The 15,945-nt window shown below is 39.8% G+C and overlaps 2 protein-coding genes across 4 annotated transcripts; one reads left to right on the plus strand and one right to left on the minus strand.

Moving 5' to 3' along the window:
- Positions 1 to 10,500, minus strand: ubqln4 (ubiquilin 4). The gene is made up of 11 exons (XM_086178403.1): positions 10,329 to 10,500; positions 8,796 to 8,947; positions 8,465 to 8,607; positions 8,103 to 8,365; positions 7,856 to 8,014; positions 7,480 to 7,702; positions 4,286 to 4,425; positions 2,759 to 2,842; positions 1,830 to 1,945; positions 1,576 to 1,750; positions 1 to 1,482 (listed from the first exon to the last, which is right to left on the minus strand). The coding sequence occupies exons 1-11, from the start codon at positions 10,476 to 10,478 to the stop codon at positions 1,330 to 1,332; spliced, it is 1,758 nt and encodes a 585-aa protein (XP_086034529.1). The 5' UTR covers positions 10,479 to 10,500; the 3' UTR covers positions 1 to 1,329.
- LOC147216273 (lens fiber membrane intrinsic protein-like) lies at positions 10,045 to 15,945 on the plus strand. 3 transcript variants are annotated; one of them, XM_086178405.1, is made up of 5 exons: positions 10,045 to 10,214; positions 13,194 to 13,402; positions 14,009 to 14,158; positions 14,244 to 14,378; positions 15,535 to 15,945. In XM_086178405.1, the coding sequence occupies exons 1-5, from the start codon at positions 10,177 to 10,179 to the stop codon at positions 15,594 to 15,596; spliced, it is 594 nt and encodes a 197-aa protein (XP_086034531.1). In that variant the 5' UTR covers positions 10,045 to 10,176; the 3' UTR covers positions 15,597 to 15,945. The 3 variants fall into 3 exon arrangements, with proteins under 3 accessions (XP_086034531.1, XP_086034530.1, XP_086034532.1); XM_086178404.1 differs by lacking the exon at positions 10,045 to 10,214 and adding an exon at positions 12,183 to 12,610; XM_086178406.1 differs by lacking the exon at positions 10,045 to 10,214 and adding an exon at positions 12,617 to 12,823 and having other exon boundaries at positions 15,535 to 15,944.

The raw sequence follows: 15,945 nt of genomic DNA on the forward strand, positions 1-15,945 counted from the left end.
TGCAGACAGTATTTGACCATTATTTATTTTTTTAGTACAGTACTGTTAAAGTTAGTTCCAACAATATCAATTGGAAGATGGATTTTTTTTTTTTCAGCTGAGGTCAATAGACAAAGCTATAGAAGCAGTTGCCAGGGTTACCACAACTACAATGCTGAGATTTCCAAACGGGAACAAAATAAGACAACCTAGAACTAGATTTGAGAACTGCATGGTGCCACCACACCAGAATTATTCGTAAAGCCTTCCATTTTTTTTCTCCGTTGATTTCAATGTTTATTTTAATGCGAGACAAATCAAAGTCATCTCTAGGTACTAAATGCACCTCAAAAAGGAAAAAAGAAAAGAGAATGAAGAAAGAATCAGATAAAAATGAAAGGAAAGCTTGTTTGCTTCATTCATAATCATTCCAAAAGCGCCCTCTGCTTCACAGCTGCTCCATGTTTCTTCTATCGGGTGAAGTTCTGGATGTTATTTGGAATTCATTCAGGACCTTTCATGGAGGTCTCTATTACTTTGCTAACGATGCTCTTTTACGGCAGGGAAGGATAGAAGGCACAACAGTGGTGCCTCAGAATAAAAAGACTGTGCACTCATGAGTGGGCACTTTTACCTGGAATGGCAAATTACAAGTTCGGGGAAGAGTGGAGGGCGTCATGTAATGAGGATTTGCAATAATTAGTGAAAGTTGCTGGGCAAGGACGACTATTCTTGTAAAATCTAGAGAACAGGGAAAGTTTGGAGAATGGGTATGAGGCTAGACACCTGCACCATACGAAGAGAACACCTTTCTGCTCCTGTTTGCATTAACAACATATCGTAAGAGACCACACTTCAGTTTGTTGGATAAGTTCTAACAAACTGCCTCCCAACGGGCACCTATGGAACAGAGCCAACAGCCAATCACATCACGTGGGATTTAATCTGTATTATGTAAATGCCCAACTGCAACACTCGACTCCAGTCTTAAAGAGGAACACAATCAATGGAGAAACGATTTGGGATCCCTCTCAGGAAAGTTTTCACTCCGACACTGTGCCAGAATACCCCTTGAGGTGAGAGTGGTTCAGCCTGGCTCTAAAGTAGCTCTCTGGGACACGGATCTGGGTGGATGACGCCAAAAAGAGAATGTTGGGGGACTAGGGAATGATCTGAGAGAAAAAAATGCAGAATGAAGGTCTTACAGTTCCTGCCCAAGTTTCTTCTGTAAAATTTGGGACAATACACTTAGATTTCTCTTGACTCTGTAGATGCTGGGTATGTTTATGACTTATGTATGAATGTATGTTTGAATGTATTTGTCTGAGTGTCAGTATGTACTGTATGTCTTTACGAGGGCTGTGAGCCCAGCAGTCTCTCGATGGCGGCATTGATGTCTCCTCCAGTAGCAATGAGGGCCTGCAGGTTGGCCTCGCGGTTTATGAAGCCCATGGCGTTCAGCTGATCCAGCTGGGACTGGAACCGAACCTCTGGGGTCTGGCTCTACAGGGGCAGAATGAATGCATCATCAAGAGACAATCATAAAAGCTGTGAAGGAAGTCTCTGGTTGCACCACGCATGTGATTAAGCGTGTACCGTTGCACTTCCTCCTCCACCTCCTCCAGCAAACATCTGGAGCATCTGTTGCATCAGCTGTTGCTGGGCGGCATTTGGCGGTGTTCCTGCACTGCTGGGTGAGGAGGCAGGGTTCTCTGTGGTCATGCCGCCGCCGCCTCCCGTGGGGATGCCAGGAATACCACCTGACATCAAACTAGGTCAAAAGAATAGCACAGTTGTTAAATGGACATGTAAAATAAACATGTTGATAGCATTTTTATATGCTCACGTACCTAGGCATGAGGCCTGGTGCTTCTGTTTGCAGTGTCTGTAGGCCCTGTTGGATCTGCATTAGAGCCTGCATAGCCCTGGGGTTTGTCATCACTGACAGGGCCTCTGGGTTCTGCATCTGCAAAGCAAATAGGCAGTGAACCAGTAGAATGATTGAACGACACAGGGAATTCTGACTTAACAGAGTCTACTTCTCCAATGCCACATTTTAGCTTGACTACTTTGTTTTACAAAGTAGGATGACCGTGATACGACTACTCGTCTCTATTTTAAGGTTACAAGCGGTATTATAGTTAGATACTGTATTCCTATTTAGCAGTGATTTTGATTATTTTACAATCCTATTTTGAGACTTCGATGTCTTTCAGCTCTACTTATGTTACAATTCACGGACACTGGGAAGATACAGCAGCTTTTGCCACCTGTCAACTCAAGCAGTTGGTCCTTTCAATCAGAAAAATATGCTGATTTAAAAAATAGTCTGATTAAGACATATTAAATCAAGTTGCATTATCATCACTCCATTATACTTGTGTCTCAGCTGTGAGAACTTACAGCATCTTCAGTGACCCCCCAGAGCTTGTTTCAATGTCCACAAAATGTTTAAGAACATTTGTTATATTCCTTTTGGTCAAGGAGAGGCGTGATCAGAAAAACCAGCACCATTCCCAGCACAGGAGGCAAAAAGGCTGTTGGTCAGCTAATAGTATATTTCTACTTTTTGGCCTATATGTCAAGGTTCTCAGTCATCCAGGCCATGGTGAATCATAATCTTAATGTGGCAGCTGAACTTGTTTTAAGTCCGCTTGCCCTGATACTTATGGGCCAGTCAAAAACACTATTTCTATTGTTTGTATTTTGTATCAAATGTTAAAAAAAAAAACAAAAGGAAAAACTAAATATTGGGTCTAACACTGCAAATCTGTCATACCTGCTGAAGAAAGACCGGAAGTTGAGCTCTGAACTGTTCCTGCAGTTGTGGGTTCCCAGCAAACAAGGGGTTATTCATCAAAACCTGGCAGATGGGTAAAATATTGGTATTAATATTTTTTTCTTTATCTTGGGTTATCCATTCCGTGGGATTTTTTTGATATTCATTCAATTTAACTTTCATGTGATGACACTGAACCCCCAAGTCAAGCCAATTTTAATAGTGCAAAAACTGCAATGAGCCGATTAAATCCACTTGGAAAAACCTCTTGGGTTCAATGCAAGTAGTCAAGTAACTGTAACGGTCAGCCCAGGAGTCATCAGCAAATGTAAATACTGTCTATATCCCCAGTAAAAATGGTCTCTGAAGCAATGTGCACTGTTATGTTTTGACAATTTGGAAATAAATGTTTTGCAATGTTAGTGCAATAAACATTGCCAATTGTTAAGTCCTTAGATACTAAGCTGTTTCTATGATGTTAATCATAGCCTACACTCCTCCTGGAATGCTCCAGATGGCAACTATAACACAGTTATCTTCCTCAACACCTCAGCTCCTGTTAAAATTTCACAGCAACCCTTCTGGTACATCCATGCACACCTTCTAAGATGCTATGACACACATCTTATGGCCACCTGAGGGTTCAAGCAGCATTATTCAAGCAGCAACACTTTAGGTGGTCACTTTGCCGTGTACACTGTTGACTTTTAAGTCATATTTTGCTGTGCATTACTCAGTAATGAAGCCTGTGACAATTTGCATAAGAGGATAATAAGGAGTATAAAAGGTGATGTGGATTCATAGGCTGGTGTGTTTTCAACAACTTGTATCTTAACATTGCTAAGATGAAAAAGTTGACATTTGACAAAGGATCTCCTCAGTGTCAATGTCTGACCAAAGACCGAAATCAAAGCAAACCCAAAGTTGTATTTCATTTTTATTGGGAAATCTTGCAATAATTCTTTATCATAATCCTCATCACATTTGCTATTGCATTTTAATCTAAAGAAAGAAGATTCCTCTCTAATCCCCTTTGACTGTGGTGGTATCGAACTTATCATGTTACATTATTATATGGCAACATTACTTAACTATGCAACTGAAGTAATAAAAGAATTCTTAAACTGTATATAATGTATTGTATGTTTCATATACAGTGAGCATGTTTGATCAAATATAAAAAGCAAACAAAAAAAAAGCTGATGTTTTCCTATTATTGGAAATTGCTAAAAATTCAGGAGGCAATAAGCCCTCTGTTCAGTGCATACACTCTATCTAGGCTTTTTGGCCTGATGTAAAACAGAACTGACAAGATTCCACAATAAAGTAGTCAGTACAAATGGGGTTCGAAGTCACGCCGTTAAAGTGTTAAATACAATCAATCAATTCAGCACATGGTGGATAGTCCAAGACTTCCTGAAAGCCTCTGGATTACAAAGCAAAGGATTTGCTATGGAATTAAACTAAATCTTTGTTTTCTGTTTAGCTCTGACGCTTTATGTATACAATGTACAATTTGTAACATACCTGGGAAGCCAACTCTGGGTTTTGAGCCAATGACTGCATCATGCTGCGCATATAGGGAGCAGAAAGCATGTTCTGCATCAGTTGAGGGTTTTCAGAGATTTGCTGCAGTAGACTCTGCATGCCAGGACTGTTGAACATGCCTATAAAGCAAAGACCAGAAAATCAGTTTATCTTCTTTTGGGTTGGGCAAGAACTGAAATAATTTTACCAACATGACAAGCCCCCTCAGTTGGACTGAGAGGCACCATTTTGAATGGGAAACTACAAAAACAATATGAAATTAAATATATTCTTAAATTAATATATTCCAAATATTCAATTAGTGCATAGAACATGAGTCCTTGTTAAAGTATAAAAATGACTGATTTTATACTACCCTGTATTTAATTGTCAGAACTTTTTTTTCCAATTGCCAGAAGCTGCCTGTTAACCTTGGTATATGCATTGTTGTCTGTACAAATCTGCCCCTGCCACAAGAGGCTGAAACAAAAAGCTATCATTTTACTGATCAATATGATGACACTGTATTCCACAAAATCAAACTATATAAATATCTGGTCATGAAATAATAACATTTCTTAATTCTTTATTTCAATGAGAAGGATTATCAATTGTTTGTGCTAGCTGCTTTATACATCTTGACTGGATGGACACATCCTATGCTGTAGCTTTTGTGGGGCCATGGCTCTGCTGACCAAATTCATACTGTTGAAATACAAGTTGGGAAGGGGACTTGAATGTTCAACATAATGTCTTCATGCTCTTTGAACAAGAGCTGGAACTTAGCAAACACTCTAAGTCAACACATACAGCACAGAGCAAAATTTCATCAATTGCCATCATTTAAACCCTGAAAAAGAGGTTAGACCTGGTGTGGAAGTTAAGAGTGCAAAACTGAAGACAGACAAGTGATATTATTAGGCCAGCCCAGCACCCCTATTTGGGGTCAACCATTCTGCAAAGGATGTACCGTATCTTTCAGATCATAAGTCGCAGTTTTTTTTCATAGTTTGCCAGGAGGTGCGACTTATACTCTGGTGCAACTTATGTGTGAAATTATTGAGCTCTCTTGCTCTGATGTGTGTCTGTGTCTGCCTGTGTGTCTACAATACATCAGCGACCGTCTCACACACACACACACACGCACACGCACACACACACACACACACACACCAAAATTCAGCAGGGGCGGGTCATTGCAGAAGTGCTACCTGCTACTTCTGTACCAATGAAAATTGATCATTTCAACATTCGCCGCAACTTATAAAAACAACTGAGAAGGGGTGAACAAGAATGGCACCTGAAAGAAAATCATATTCTGCGGGTTACAAGCTGGAAGTGGTGAAATATGCAGCCGAAAACGGCAATCGAGCAGCAGAAAGAAAGTTTAAAGTTAGTGAGAAGCTTGTAAGGGACTGGCGAAAAGCAGAGGTTACTCTTACTGAAATGAAGATAACTAAAAAAGCTAATTGCGGGCTAAAAGCTAGGTGGCCACAGTTCACGCATGGGTGCTTGAATAACGAGCTGCCGGGGCAGAGGCTTGTCAACAGTACAGTTGCGTCTTCACACCCAGGTAGTTGCCAAGGAGATGAATATAAATGACTTTGCGGGAGGAGCTTCCTGGTGTTACCGCTTCATGCAATGCAATCGCCTCTCAATCAGAGCAAGGACACTATCCTGTCGGGATTCAGAAAGGCTGGAATAATTGGAACTGCAAATGACGATGACTGACATAAGCGACATCCTGGTAGAATGGGAAGCGGCGCATTGTCTACCTTCGGAGTTGGCGGAGTTGTTCAGAAGTGACACCGAAGAAGATTTAGTTGGATTTAGTGATTAAGAGTGACGCCGATTGTTTGGTTGTTGCATGTGCTATATGCTATAGTTATTTGAATGACTATTACCGTAATATGTTACGTTAACATAGCCTACCAGGTACGTTCTCAGTTTGTTGTTTATGCGTTATATAGGCTATACTAGGCTATACTTATTCAGCCTGTTGTTCTCTATTCTATTTTTATTATAAATTGCCTTTCAAGATGAAATGTCTATTCTTGGTGTTGGATTTTATCAAATAAATTTCCGCAAAAAATGCGTCTTATACCCTAGTGCGACTTTTATATGTTTTTTTTCGTTCTTCATTTTCCATTTTTGTCAGGTGAAACTTATGATCCGGAGCGACGTATAATCCGAAAAATACGGTATGTTGTGTGTCATGGAACTCAGCTCTAGGAGTGAAATTAAGATTCTGCGGAAAACATTTTGTCTATTTGGGTTTATGTAGGTGGATTATGTAATACTATATGTATAGAGGGTTCATCCGTCTACAGAGAGCAAGCAGTGTGCAAAGGAATGATTTTAAACTAAGAAGCAAGAAGAGCTTTGGTGGGCAAAGTGGCAAGAAGCAAGGTGGGCAGAAAACAAGGGGGGCACGAAAGGTGTTAGGAGGGGACTTGAAGAGATCAAAGGGCAGATCCAGGACCAAATGAAAACCAAAAAAGGACAGCTCCAGATGGAGACAAGACAGAGGTCATGAACTATGAGACAAGGTGAGAGGGGAAGTGATCAAAGCAGATCAAAAGGGGCAGCTTTGGTAGAGTGCCATCACAAACTATGCAAACAGACAGTGGGGGCAACTATGTTGGGGTAGTGAGGACAGACAATAAAACTCTATTCATTACATTCTTCAGGAAATGTACAGTATGTCAACTATGTTGTAGGTTACAGCAAAGGATTTGCAGCAACATGTAACTATGCAGTAATCTATAGCACAGATTTGACACAAAAGTGTAAAATAACTTCTAGCATGGAAAAATAATCACATTGGCCTTCCTTTTTCTGCAATTTCAAGATCCAGAATATAGTCATCAAAATGATTACTTCCCATTTTTCATTTGGAAAAAAAAGGACTTCACTGAATTGTTTTCTTTTTCTATATAGTTGTTATTTCAATTGGTGGGTGTTGCTGTTGTGATAAATCATTTTTTTGCATGATTAGTCTTTCTTATCAGTTCAGCTCAGTTTATTATATATAATACATACAACATATGACCATGATGTAAAAAGCTTCCTTTGAGATGAATCTCGAAAAACCTGGCATTATCCTGCTCGTCGGATGCACTTCTGTTATTAAAATGCACTGACCACTCTATGCAAGCAAGTAAAATCTTTACTCATCATTTGGTCTGGCTCACCATTTCCCAGACTGCTGGGATTGATTCCGAGAGGGTTGGACACACTGGGGTTGGTGGCCCCAGTGGCACTAGTGCTTCCAGCAGTACTCCCGCCACTCTCAGGGGGATTTGAAGAATTTGGTGGCCCCCACGGGTTGGGTAGGGGCTCCCGGTTCTCTGTTCGTGAAGGCTGGGCGCCAGAGTCAGAGCCACCACCAAGAGCCGAGAATGGGTTGCTACTAAACTGGAAGGAAAAAGATTAGACACGTTTTCAGAACACATATGGTTGGTTAATGGTCTGATTCATAAAAAGCCTCTCTGGATCAAAAAAAAAATCTGACAAAGAGTCACACTAACACAGATTTTTTTTTTTAAATTATATAATGTACATTGCTACCTGTTCTCTGGCAGCACTGAACATGGGTTCCTGGATGTCTGTGTACATCCTACGCAAGGCATTGTAGCCCCCTGGGATACTCTCCAAATTGCTCAGAGCTCGGTCCTGGTTGCGCATCATTTCCTGCATCATGGCGGGGTTCCTGGCTAACTCCATTGTCTAGCGAGGAACAAAATTTAGGAGTAGACAAGTTAGGTATAATTAATTTTACAAAAAAAAATAGGAAGAGCTAATGTGCTCAGTTTACCTGTCTCATTAGCTCAGGGTTGTTTAACATGTGTGAGATCTCAGGATTGCGTTCCATCAGCTGTTGCATCTGAGGGTTAGCCATAATCATCTGCCTCATCAGGTCGGGGTTGGACATCATGTTTTGCACCAGCGGATTCTCCATGATCTGAGAAAGCATCTCTGGATTGGACATCAGCTGCCTCTGCATCTGCTGCTGCAATTCCATGAAATTTGCTGAGCCCATGCCAAGACCCGCCAAGCTGGAAAGGTCACCAAAGCCAGCTAGAGGTGTAGAACGGTAAATGTTAGAGAATTATTGTCTGAGATCCTCTATTAATTGACGGCATAATAAATTTAAATATTTACACAGAATGGACTCACTCAGTATGTTGGGCGTCTGTGTAGGTGGTGGAGCAGGGCCAGTAGACCCTGTTGTCGGGGTGGGGTTGGTGCCTGGACTAGAGGTGGAGGCTGCTTGGGTGGAGGGTGAGCTGGAGGCTGAGGTGCTACCACCATCTACCGCCCTACAAAGAATTAAAAAAAAAAAAGACAAATGTAATTAAAAGATTTAAACTTTTGTATTTAACATGCTTAAATGAGAATGCTATCTAGGGTTAAGAAAGACAACCTCACTATTTCAAATATGTTGCGAGATAACAGATATCCAATAAACTAATACTGAACAATATTGTTCACATAACAGCACACTTACTTGTGTGCTGTCTTAATGACTAGGTGAACTGTCAGGCCATCTTTGATTCCATGCTGGCTGAGGCTGTCGCCATCTTTCAGGATCTTCCCTGCAAATATCAGGACCAACTGGTCCTGTTTAGCTTTGAACCTCCTGGAAATTTCTTCTTTAAACTGTGAGACATGAAGAAATCATAAAATTAAGGAGTGACATGAGAAAAAGAAATAAATTAAAGAGACAATTACATTGAGAACGTGATGAAGAATTTGGGTATGTTGTTGCAGTTTCTTTATTCTCTGGTGTAACTGGGCCGTACCAGATCCAAAACCTAAACAGTTTTCAGCACTGATCCCATTAACACCGGTCTAAAGAGAGACTATGGCAAACTACCACAACCATTTGTCATTTTCTCACATTATTACTCTCAAAATCAAAGCACAACTTCTGTGGTTCAAGCTAACATTATCTCAAAAGCAAAAACTATCTCGTCAAGGACAACAGGGATGACTCCTGGGTTAATGAATAACTATAGAGTTGTTTTGATTCATAAAACTAGTTTGTTTTTAAACGTTTTGCTTTGACCACACACACACACACACACACACACACACACACATTAATTTGCATGCTTTGTCAGTTTCCTGATTTCCGCTCCTTGATAGGCATTTCACTTAGTTCTTGAATTATTACTTGTACATCACGTCTGTGACTGCTACGTCACAGAAGTCTTCAGCATTAAGTTAAATAATAAAATTAGCTTACATCACGACTATCCGACATATTGATCAACACAATGGTAAATCACATTACACTTCACGGTTAGAGATGCAAAGCCGGTGTCAACGATAATAAGCAAAGCCATGACATACGGTTATTACAAAGAAAGAAAAACAGTCCAACAATGACTAGTCACAAGAAGAAGCATGATATCATTCCTGCTACACTATCGCCGTGCAACACGTCGCCAAGCCAACAGGAGTAGAGAGAATACTGTATATTCCCCTGAAAGCTGAATGACTCAGTGGTAGCTGTGAGAATGTTCTAGAGGCAACGCACCGTTTAGCATTTAAACAGGCTGTTGTGCTGTAAAACGAAACGAAAGCGATTCATATACAATCCATCCACAACCGCCTCAATGATTCCCTCGGGCCAAAACTGTATGTTGCAATCGGCATAGTTAGAGCGTAACCGTCAGCTGACACTTGCTTTGGCTGCTCCATCAAGCTAACGTTGGCTGCGTTCGCATTCGTCAAACTGAGTTGGCTAGCAAGCTAACAGTATGCGCTAGCTGGCTAGCCGGTTAGCCATTTCATATACAAACAGAATAACATCTCTCCATTCGATAACAAGAACGCCAATGACGCCAAAGAGTCGATAGCAAAGATGGGAATATTTTGACTACATGGACACCCTTAAATTTTACAGACTCTCGGTTAGCCGGTAAGAGTGACGACAATGCTACGAAGCTAGCTACCTTCCTAGCTAAAGTTGTGGGCAGGGGCATGACGTTAGAGCACGGCACCAGCTAGCTCCCCACCTGCCAAACAAACAAACCTGGGTGACCGATGAGTCTTCTGCGATGGCGATTTCTTCTTTGTCTTTAGGTGTTTTTACTGTGACCTTGATAATGGTTCCCTCCGAAGCGTCAGCTTTACTATCATTGTTATTACCAGGACCAGGATCTGCGGCGCCTTGGTCAGCCATCTTTACTCCACCGATGGAACAGCTCGGGTCTAGCGTCAGCTTCCGGGGTCAAACCTCTTTCCAGAACGAATCTCTGGAGAATCCGTCCTGCTCCCGACAGACAGATAATATGAAGAAATAGATCCGTATATATATCTATATATATATATAGATATATATATATTTTTTTAAATTTGCTCTTGGAAAAGTATAATCTTTAAAGGCCACCGATAACTTTACAACATGAAGCTCAACCACTGCAAAGCCAGCAGCATAGCGAATAATTGACTAAAACCACATGGCTGACAATATCCGTGTCCATGTCAATTTAAACGGATTACAAAACAAAACAAGAAAAGTCACCCCTAAAAAATTACAAGAATGTCAGCACTGTACTTGTCAGTAGGCCTTTTGTCCTTCTCCAGCTATTCCAGATCATATATAACAAGATTGGGTAGGTCAGGGAATAACTCTGTGGGACACCTCTTAACATCTGATCTGTTCATTTGTCAAAATTACATTTTAAAATTAGCTTGAACTTTGAAACCGAAATATTTCAAAATTATTCAAACCTTCACTGAATTCAAAGTACATAATGAACTATATATTACCAATAAGTCTATATTACCCTCTTTTAACACATTTTTTTTACACTTGGTTCTTGCATATCTCCTGGGCAAATATTATATCAAACTTAGAATATTGATTTTGACAAGATGTACAATGAAAAAAGATATAAATCTGATGAGAATTAGCACATTAAGTAAACGACAAACACTTTCTTGCGTAGATAGATAGATAGATAGATAGATAGATAGATAGATAGATAGATAGATAGTTTCAAGCTTAGAAGAACACCAATGCACAGTAGAGGAAGATCCATCCCACACTAATGATATATGTATCTTAAAACTATCTTGAATTTATTTATTTATTTATTTATATATTTATTTACCTCCCCAGGTTTCTCTCTGAATGCGTTGTTTGTTGGACACCAGCATGTGTTAGCACGTGTTTGCAGATGTCATCAAATAAGAATTGATTTGTAAATATGGTGTCTTAAAAAAATTGAAAATATTTGTCTGCATGTATTAAAAGTGCAAAGGAGCAGTGTAACTGCATATCCTTTTTAAAGGTCTTTTTGTGAGTAAGTGTCACATAAGTGGCTGAACTGTTTCCAGTTTTTCATCCAATCTTTAGTAATCTCTAATAGAGTGGTGAAATATAATCACAATATGTAAGAGATTATGTATAGAAAACACATATCAAATACACAACGGCATTGATAGTGTCCCAATAGTGAGAAGTATTTTAATTTGACTTTTATTTCGATGCTTTTCACAATCAGTCGTAACACAATATACAGAACAACTGAAGTCGGCATTTGAATGACAATTACATTTCAATAATTGAACAGAGAAAACAATATTGAAAATCTTTCCAATTTTTTGATTGTTTCGTGTTTATTTTTGTGCTGATTTTCAAAGGTGCCAATCTCATACATAAATCTTCCTATGTTTCATTTTTTTTAAGACAGCTGAAATAAGCAAGGGGAAAAATTGATTCAGTAAAACTATATCAATGATGATATAGAGATGGTCAAGAAGATGATGCTTTATTAGAGAGAACTGCTGCTTGTATGAAGGGCTCCCTCTATATGTGTGTCTCCATGCAGCCACAGAGTGTCAGCACTGAAAGGAAAATGTGTGTCTCAGCATGTTGCTTTGACACAGACAGTCCTGCATACCGTTGCACATCCCCAGTTCTAGAGCGCACCATTTACAAACAGAAAAAAAGAAAGAAATATGGACCATCACCCCTTTAGGAAGGCCCCACAAATGCAACAGACACACATTCACACACACGCAAATGTACAGGGTCACATGCGTCACAGCCCTTGTGATGTTTCATTCAGGTGTGACCCATACAGGGATTTTGCTTTCATCAACAGAAAAATTGAGGGGACAACTTTTTGGTTGTAGCATTGTCCATGACTCTCTCTCTCTCTTTTTCTCCTAAATGAGAGATAGCTCTCTCTCTCCCTCTCTCTCTCTTTCTCTCTCTCTTTCTCTCTCTCACTTTTTCCCCTCCACCTGTCTCTATCTTTACCTCATAGAGGTGGGCAGTAGAGAGGGCGCATTTCCAGAAGCAAGGTAAGGGATCAAATGTCAGAGCCTTTTTTTGGGAGTGAGCGTCCGTTAACATTTATGACGGCTGTGACCGGCAGAGTCAGATAAAACCTCATCACTGGTGAGGAGGCACATGTAGAGTGGGAAGAAAAACTGGAAATTCTAAAGAATAGCTTTCACTGAAGTTGCTTTGCTCTTGTTCACACGTGTTACAGTGATGTACCCACTGAAAAAGAGGTAATGTTGGAATACTGTTTTATTTTTAAATGAAACAATATGCTAATTACACACAAATTGGCTTCGGAGAGCTATTTGTTCTTGTTAAAGTCCATTACTTTGGAGTGGCTTTCAAATGCGCTTGTGTCCTGCATGTTTCTCAAAATGACAATGTATATTTTCACTTGGATGATTTAACATTTCATTCATAACAATTTCTATGAACAAAACATAACTTTTACCTAATGTTTTATCGTGAGAGATGGAGAACAACGTATTTTATTAATTTCACAGTTTAGAAGCTTCTCAATTTGTAGCTCCGGAGACAATCCTTAAAATGTGTTTTGTTTGATGATGCTTTGATAACCCTCACACTTCTGCCTTGCTGTAGTTGCTCTGCTGTGGCCCCGTTATCTCAGCTCAAGATGTACAGCTTCATGGGAGGGGGCCTGTTCTGTGCTATCGTGGGCAATATCCTATTGGTAGTCTCTACTGCAACGGACTACTGGATGCAATACCGTCTCTCTGGAAACTATGCCCACCAGGGTCTGTGGAGGTACTGCATGTCCAACAAGTGCTACATGCAGACTGATAGCATCGGTAAGGCTCAATAGATTGAATGCAGTCCAAGAATAGTTATGATTATGTTGGCATAAAGAGGATTGTGTCTCTGGGGAAGACCTCAAACTCTGAAGGCCAGACCCCAACTACAATGTTTTTAGTCTCAACAACCCCTGCAATCCTCAGAGGACATTATATTGAAAATAACCAACCGGTTGAAAGTTATGGACGTGATTTGTGCAGCACCACAATGCTTGATGACTGAATGAATGGAAATTCACTAGACTGTGATGAAATGGAACAATGAAAAATATAGCAAAAGAAAAAAGTTTCAAAAACAGATAAAACCTTACAGTGGCTGAACCGGACACATTTTATGATAACTATCTTATGCCATAGACAATCATGCGGAGTTGTATTGAAATGCATTAATGTCGTTAATTGTATTTTTACTTTTTACTGTATTGTGACCATACACCTTTTGCTATTTTTGATTATTGGAATTGTATAACCCCCAACACGGTCAAGAGCCCATTTTGGTGACCCCTTATCCCAAATGGCTGTTGGAAAGGTCAAAAGTGCTAATAATTTTGGAGGCAGTTTCAAGGAATACCAAATTTAACTGACCCACCTGTTGACTTGCAGCTTACTGGAATGCGACCAGAGCCTTCATGATCCTCTCAGGCATGTCGTGCTTTGCAGGCATCATCGCCGGCATCATGTCCTTTGCCCACTTCTCCTCCTTTGAAAGGTTCAACCGTTCTTTTGCTGCGGGAATCATGTTTTTTGTCTCCAGTGAGTTTTGATTCCTCCTAATTTAGTATACAAACACACACAGCGTTCCAATACACTGATGCATGCGTTCCTCTCCAACTCTCAGCTTTCTTTGTGCTGCTGGGTATGGCCATCTACACTGGAGTGACAGTAAACTTCCTGGGAAAGCGCTTTGGGGATTGGCGCTTCTCCTGGTCCTACATACTGGGCTGGGTAGCCATGCTTATGACCTTCTTTGCAGGTGAGAAAAGATGAATGAAGCACACTCAATAGCGTCCTCAAAATATGCGTCCAGGAAACTAATTTGAAGGGTTTTTTTTTTTTCTTTTACACATATTAGAATCATACAAGTTACTTTTTCCTTCTGACTGAATGCAGTGAAAAAGCAAATATGAATAATACATCATAGTATTGAGCTCAGAAATAGGGAGCTATATCCCAAACACACTGGTCATTTATCACATTTTTATGTAATTGTTTAAAACTCAATTTCAGTTTCTTTCTGTTTACCTTGCAGGCAATTGTGACGAAAAAATAACTACTGAAGTAATTTCAAAGCATTTAAGGCAAAGACAATTAAGTAAATGTTTATGTGCTACCTATATACTTGTTGACTAGTACAAGATGAAAAAAAGATGAAAAGAATTTAAATGCAGCCAATATTTGACCATATCGGAGTCCATAAGGCACATCTGAAAAGTCACATTTCAGACCATTCAATTTGCAAGGCTAAAAGGTCCTGTTACACGGTGCACTTTCTCCAAGGCACCTTCGTTTCACCTCCTGATCAAATAGCAGGTTTAAAGCTGGATTTATGATTCCTTGACAAACAAATGATCCCTGAAGTCACTGCTGAACAAAAGCCAAGGAAATACACAAAATACACAAAAAAATTCAACGACACTAATATCCCCAAAAGTTGAGGAAAAAAATGCATTCCATACCTAAAATTCAAACGCACCAGAATCTGACAGTCCCCTGTAACATTTTTTTTTCTTATAGTAATCCAATAAGTTAAATAAACAACTAATGAAATACTGTATCTTGAGAATCAGTTTGGTGTTTTATAGCCAGAAATGAACAAGATGAGATCCTGAGCTACGTTGTGACTTAAGATACAAACACCCAAATCTGACACAGTATTGAAAAGTTGCTCAAACCAAAGGCGCAGAAATGTTAGGCGATAAACGAAATAAAATTTGTAAATTTTGCCTGAGCAAAAACAGAATATATATGTTTTTCTTGCTTAATGTACCTGAGAACAAAAAAAATTACAAATAGGCTGCAATCCTCACTGAATCATACTGAGAGAGCATTTTCCCCATAAGAAAGAGCGATATGACAAGAACAGCTGTCACTACTTGTAATAGATATTAATGCCATCTTTTCCGTTCCAGGTATTTTCTACATTTGTGCCTACAGAATGTGTGAATGCAGAAGAGGAAACGGCCCGCGCTAGAAGGGGGAGACACAATGCTTGTTTGAAGAATGCATAAGAGGTTTAGGCCACTGAAGAACCAGAAAAGATCCGAGCAGTCATGACTGATCTGCTGCTGAGATGATGTCTGATGCTCCTACTGCAGGCCTGGCATGGTCTACTTCAGAAGTATGTTGTATTGCAATGTGTTTTTTTTTTTTTTTCTAGGAATATTCATGATGATCACTGATAATAAAACAACTCCTATTGTGATATTTGGTGGTTGCAAAGTGGGGTTATTGCTCTTTCCAGCAGATGGCAGCACTGCACAAAATGAGCGCAAGAACAGAGCAAGCGATGGAGCAGGTTGGTTTTACATTACACTGGTAGA

The sequence above is a fragment of the Fistularia commersonii genome, chromosome 30 (assembly GCF_037954325.1).
Source record: "Fistularia commersonii isolate RoL2024-O1a breed Wild chromosome 30, RoL_Fcom_v1.0, whole genome shotgun sequence".
Classification (NCBI taxonomy): domain Eukaryota; kingdom Metazoa; phylum Chordata; class Actinopteri; order Syngnathiformes; family Fistulariidae; genus Fistularia; species Fistularia commersonii.

What these genes read in the sequence shown, in the direction of transcription:
- ubqln4 (XM_086178403.1), bottom strand. Translation starts at nt 10,478, where the DNA reads ATGGCTGACCAAGGCGCCGCAGATCCTGGTCCTGGTAATAACAATGAT. An exon ending in AAGACTCATCGGTCACCCAG is followed by an intron (nt 8,948 to 10,328) that starts GTTTGTTTGTTT and finishes CATGTCTCACAG; the next exon opens with TTTAAAGAAGAAATTTCCAG. An exon ending in TTCCGGTCTTTCTTCAGCAG is followed by an intron (nt 1,946 to 2,758) that starts GTATGACAGATT and finishes TTTGCTTTGCAG; the next exon opens with ATGCAGAACCCAGAGGCCCT.
- LOC147216273 (XM_086178404.1), top strand. Translation starts at nt 12,477, where the DNA reads ATGAGAGATAGCTCTCTCTCTCCCTCTCTCTCTCTTTCTCTCTCTCTT. An exon ending in CATGCAGACTGATAGCATCG is followed by an intron (nt 13,403 to 14,008) that starts GTAAGGCTCAAT and finishes GTTGACTTGCAG; the next exon opens with CTTACTGGAATGCGACCAGA. An exon ending in AATCATGTTTTTTGTCTCCA is followed by an intron (nt 14,159 to 14,243) that starts GTGAGTTTTGAT and finishes TCCAACTCTCAG; the next exon opens with CTTTCTTTGTGCTGCTGGGT.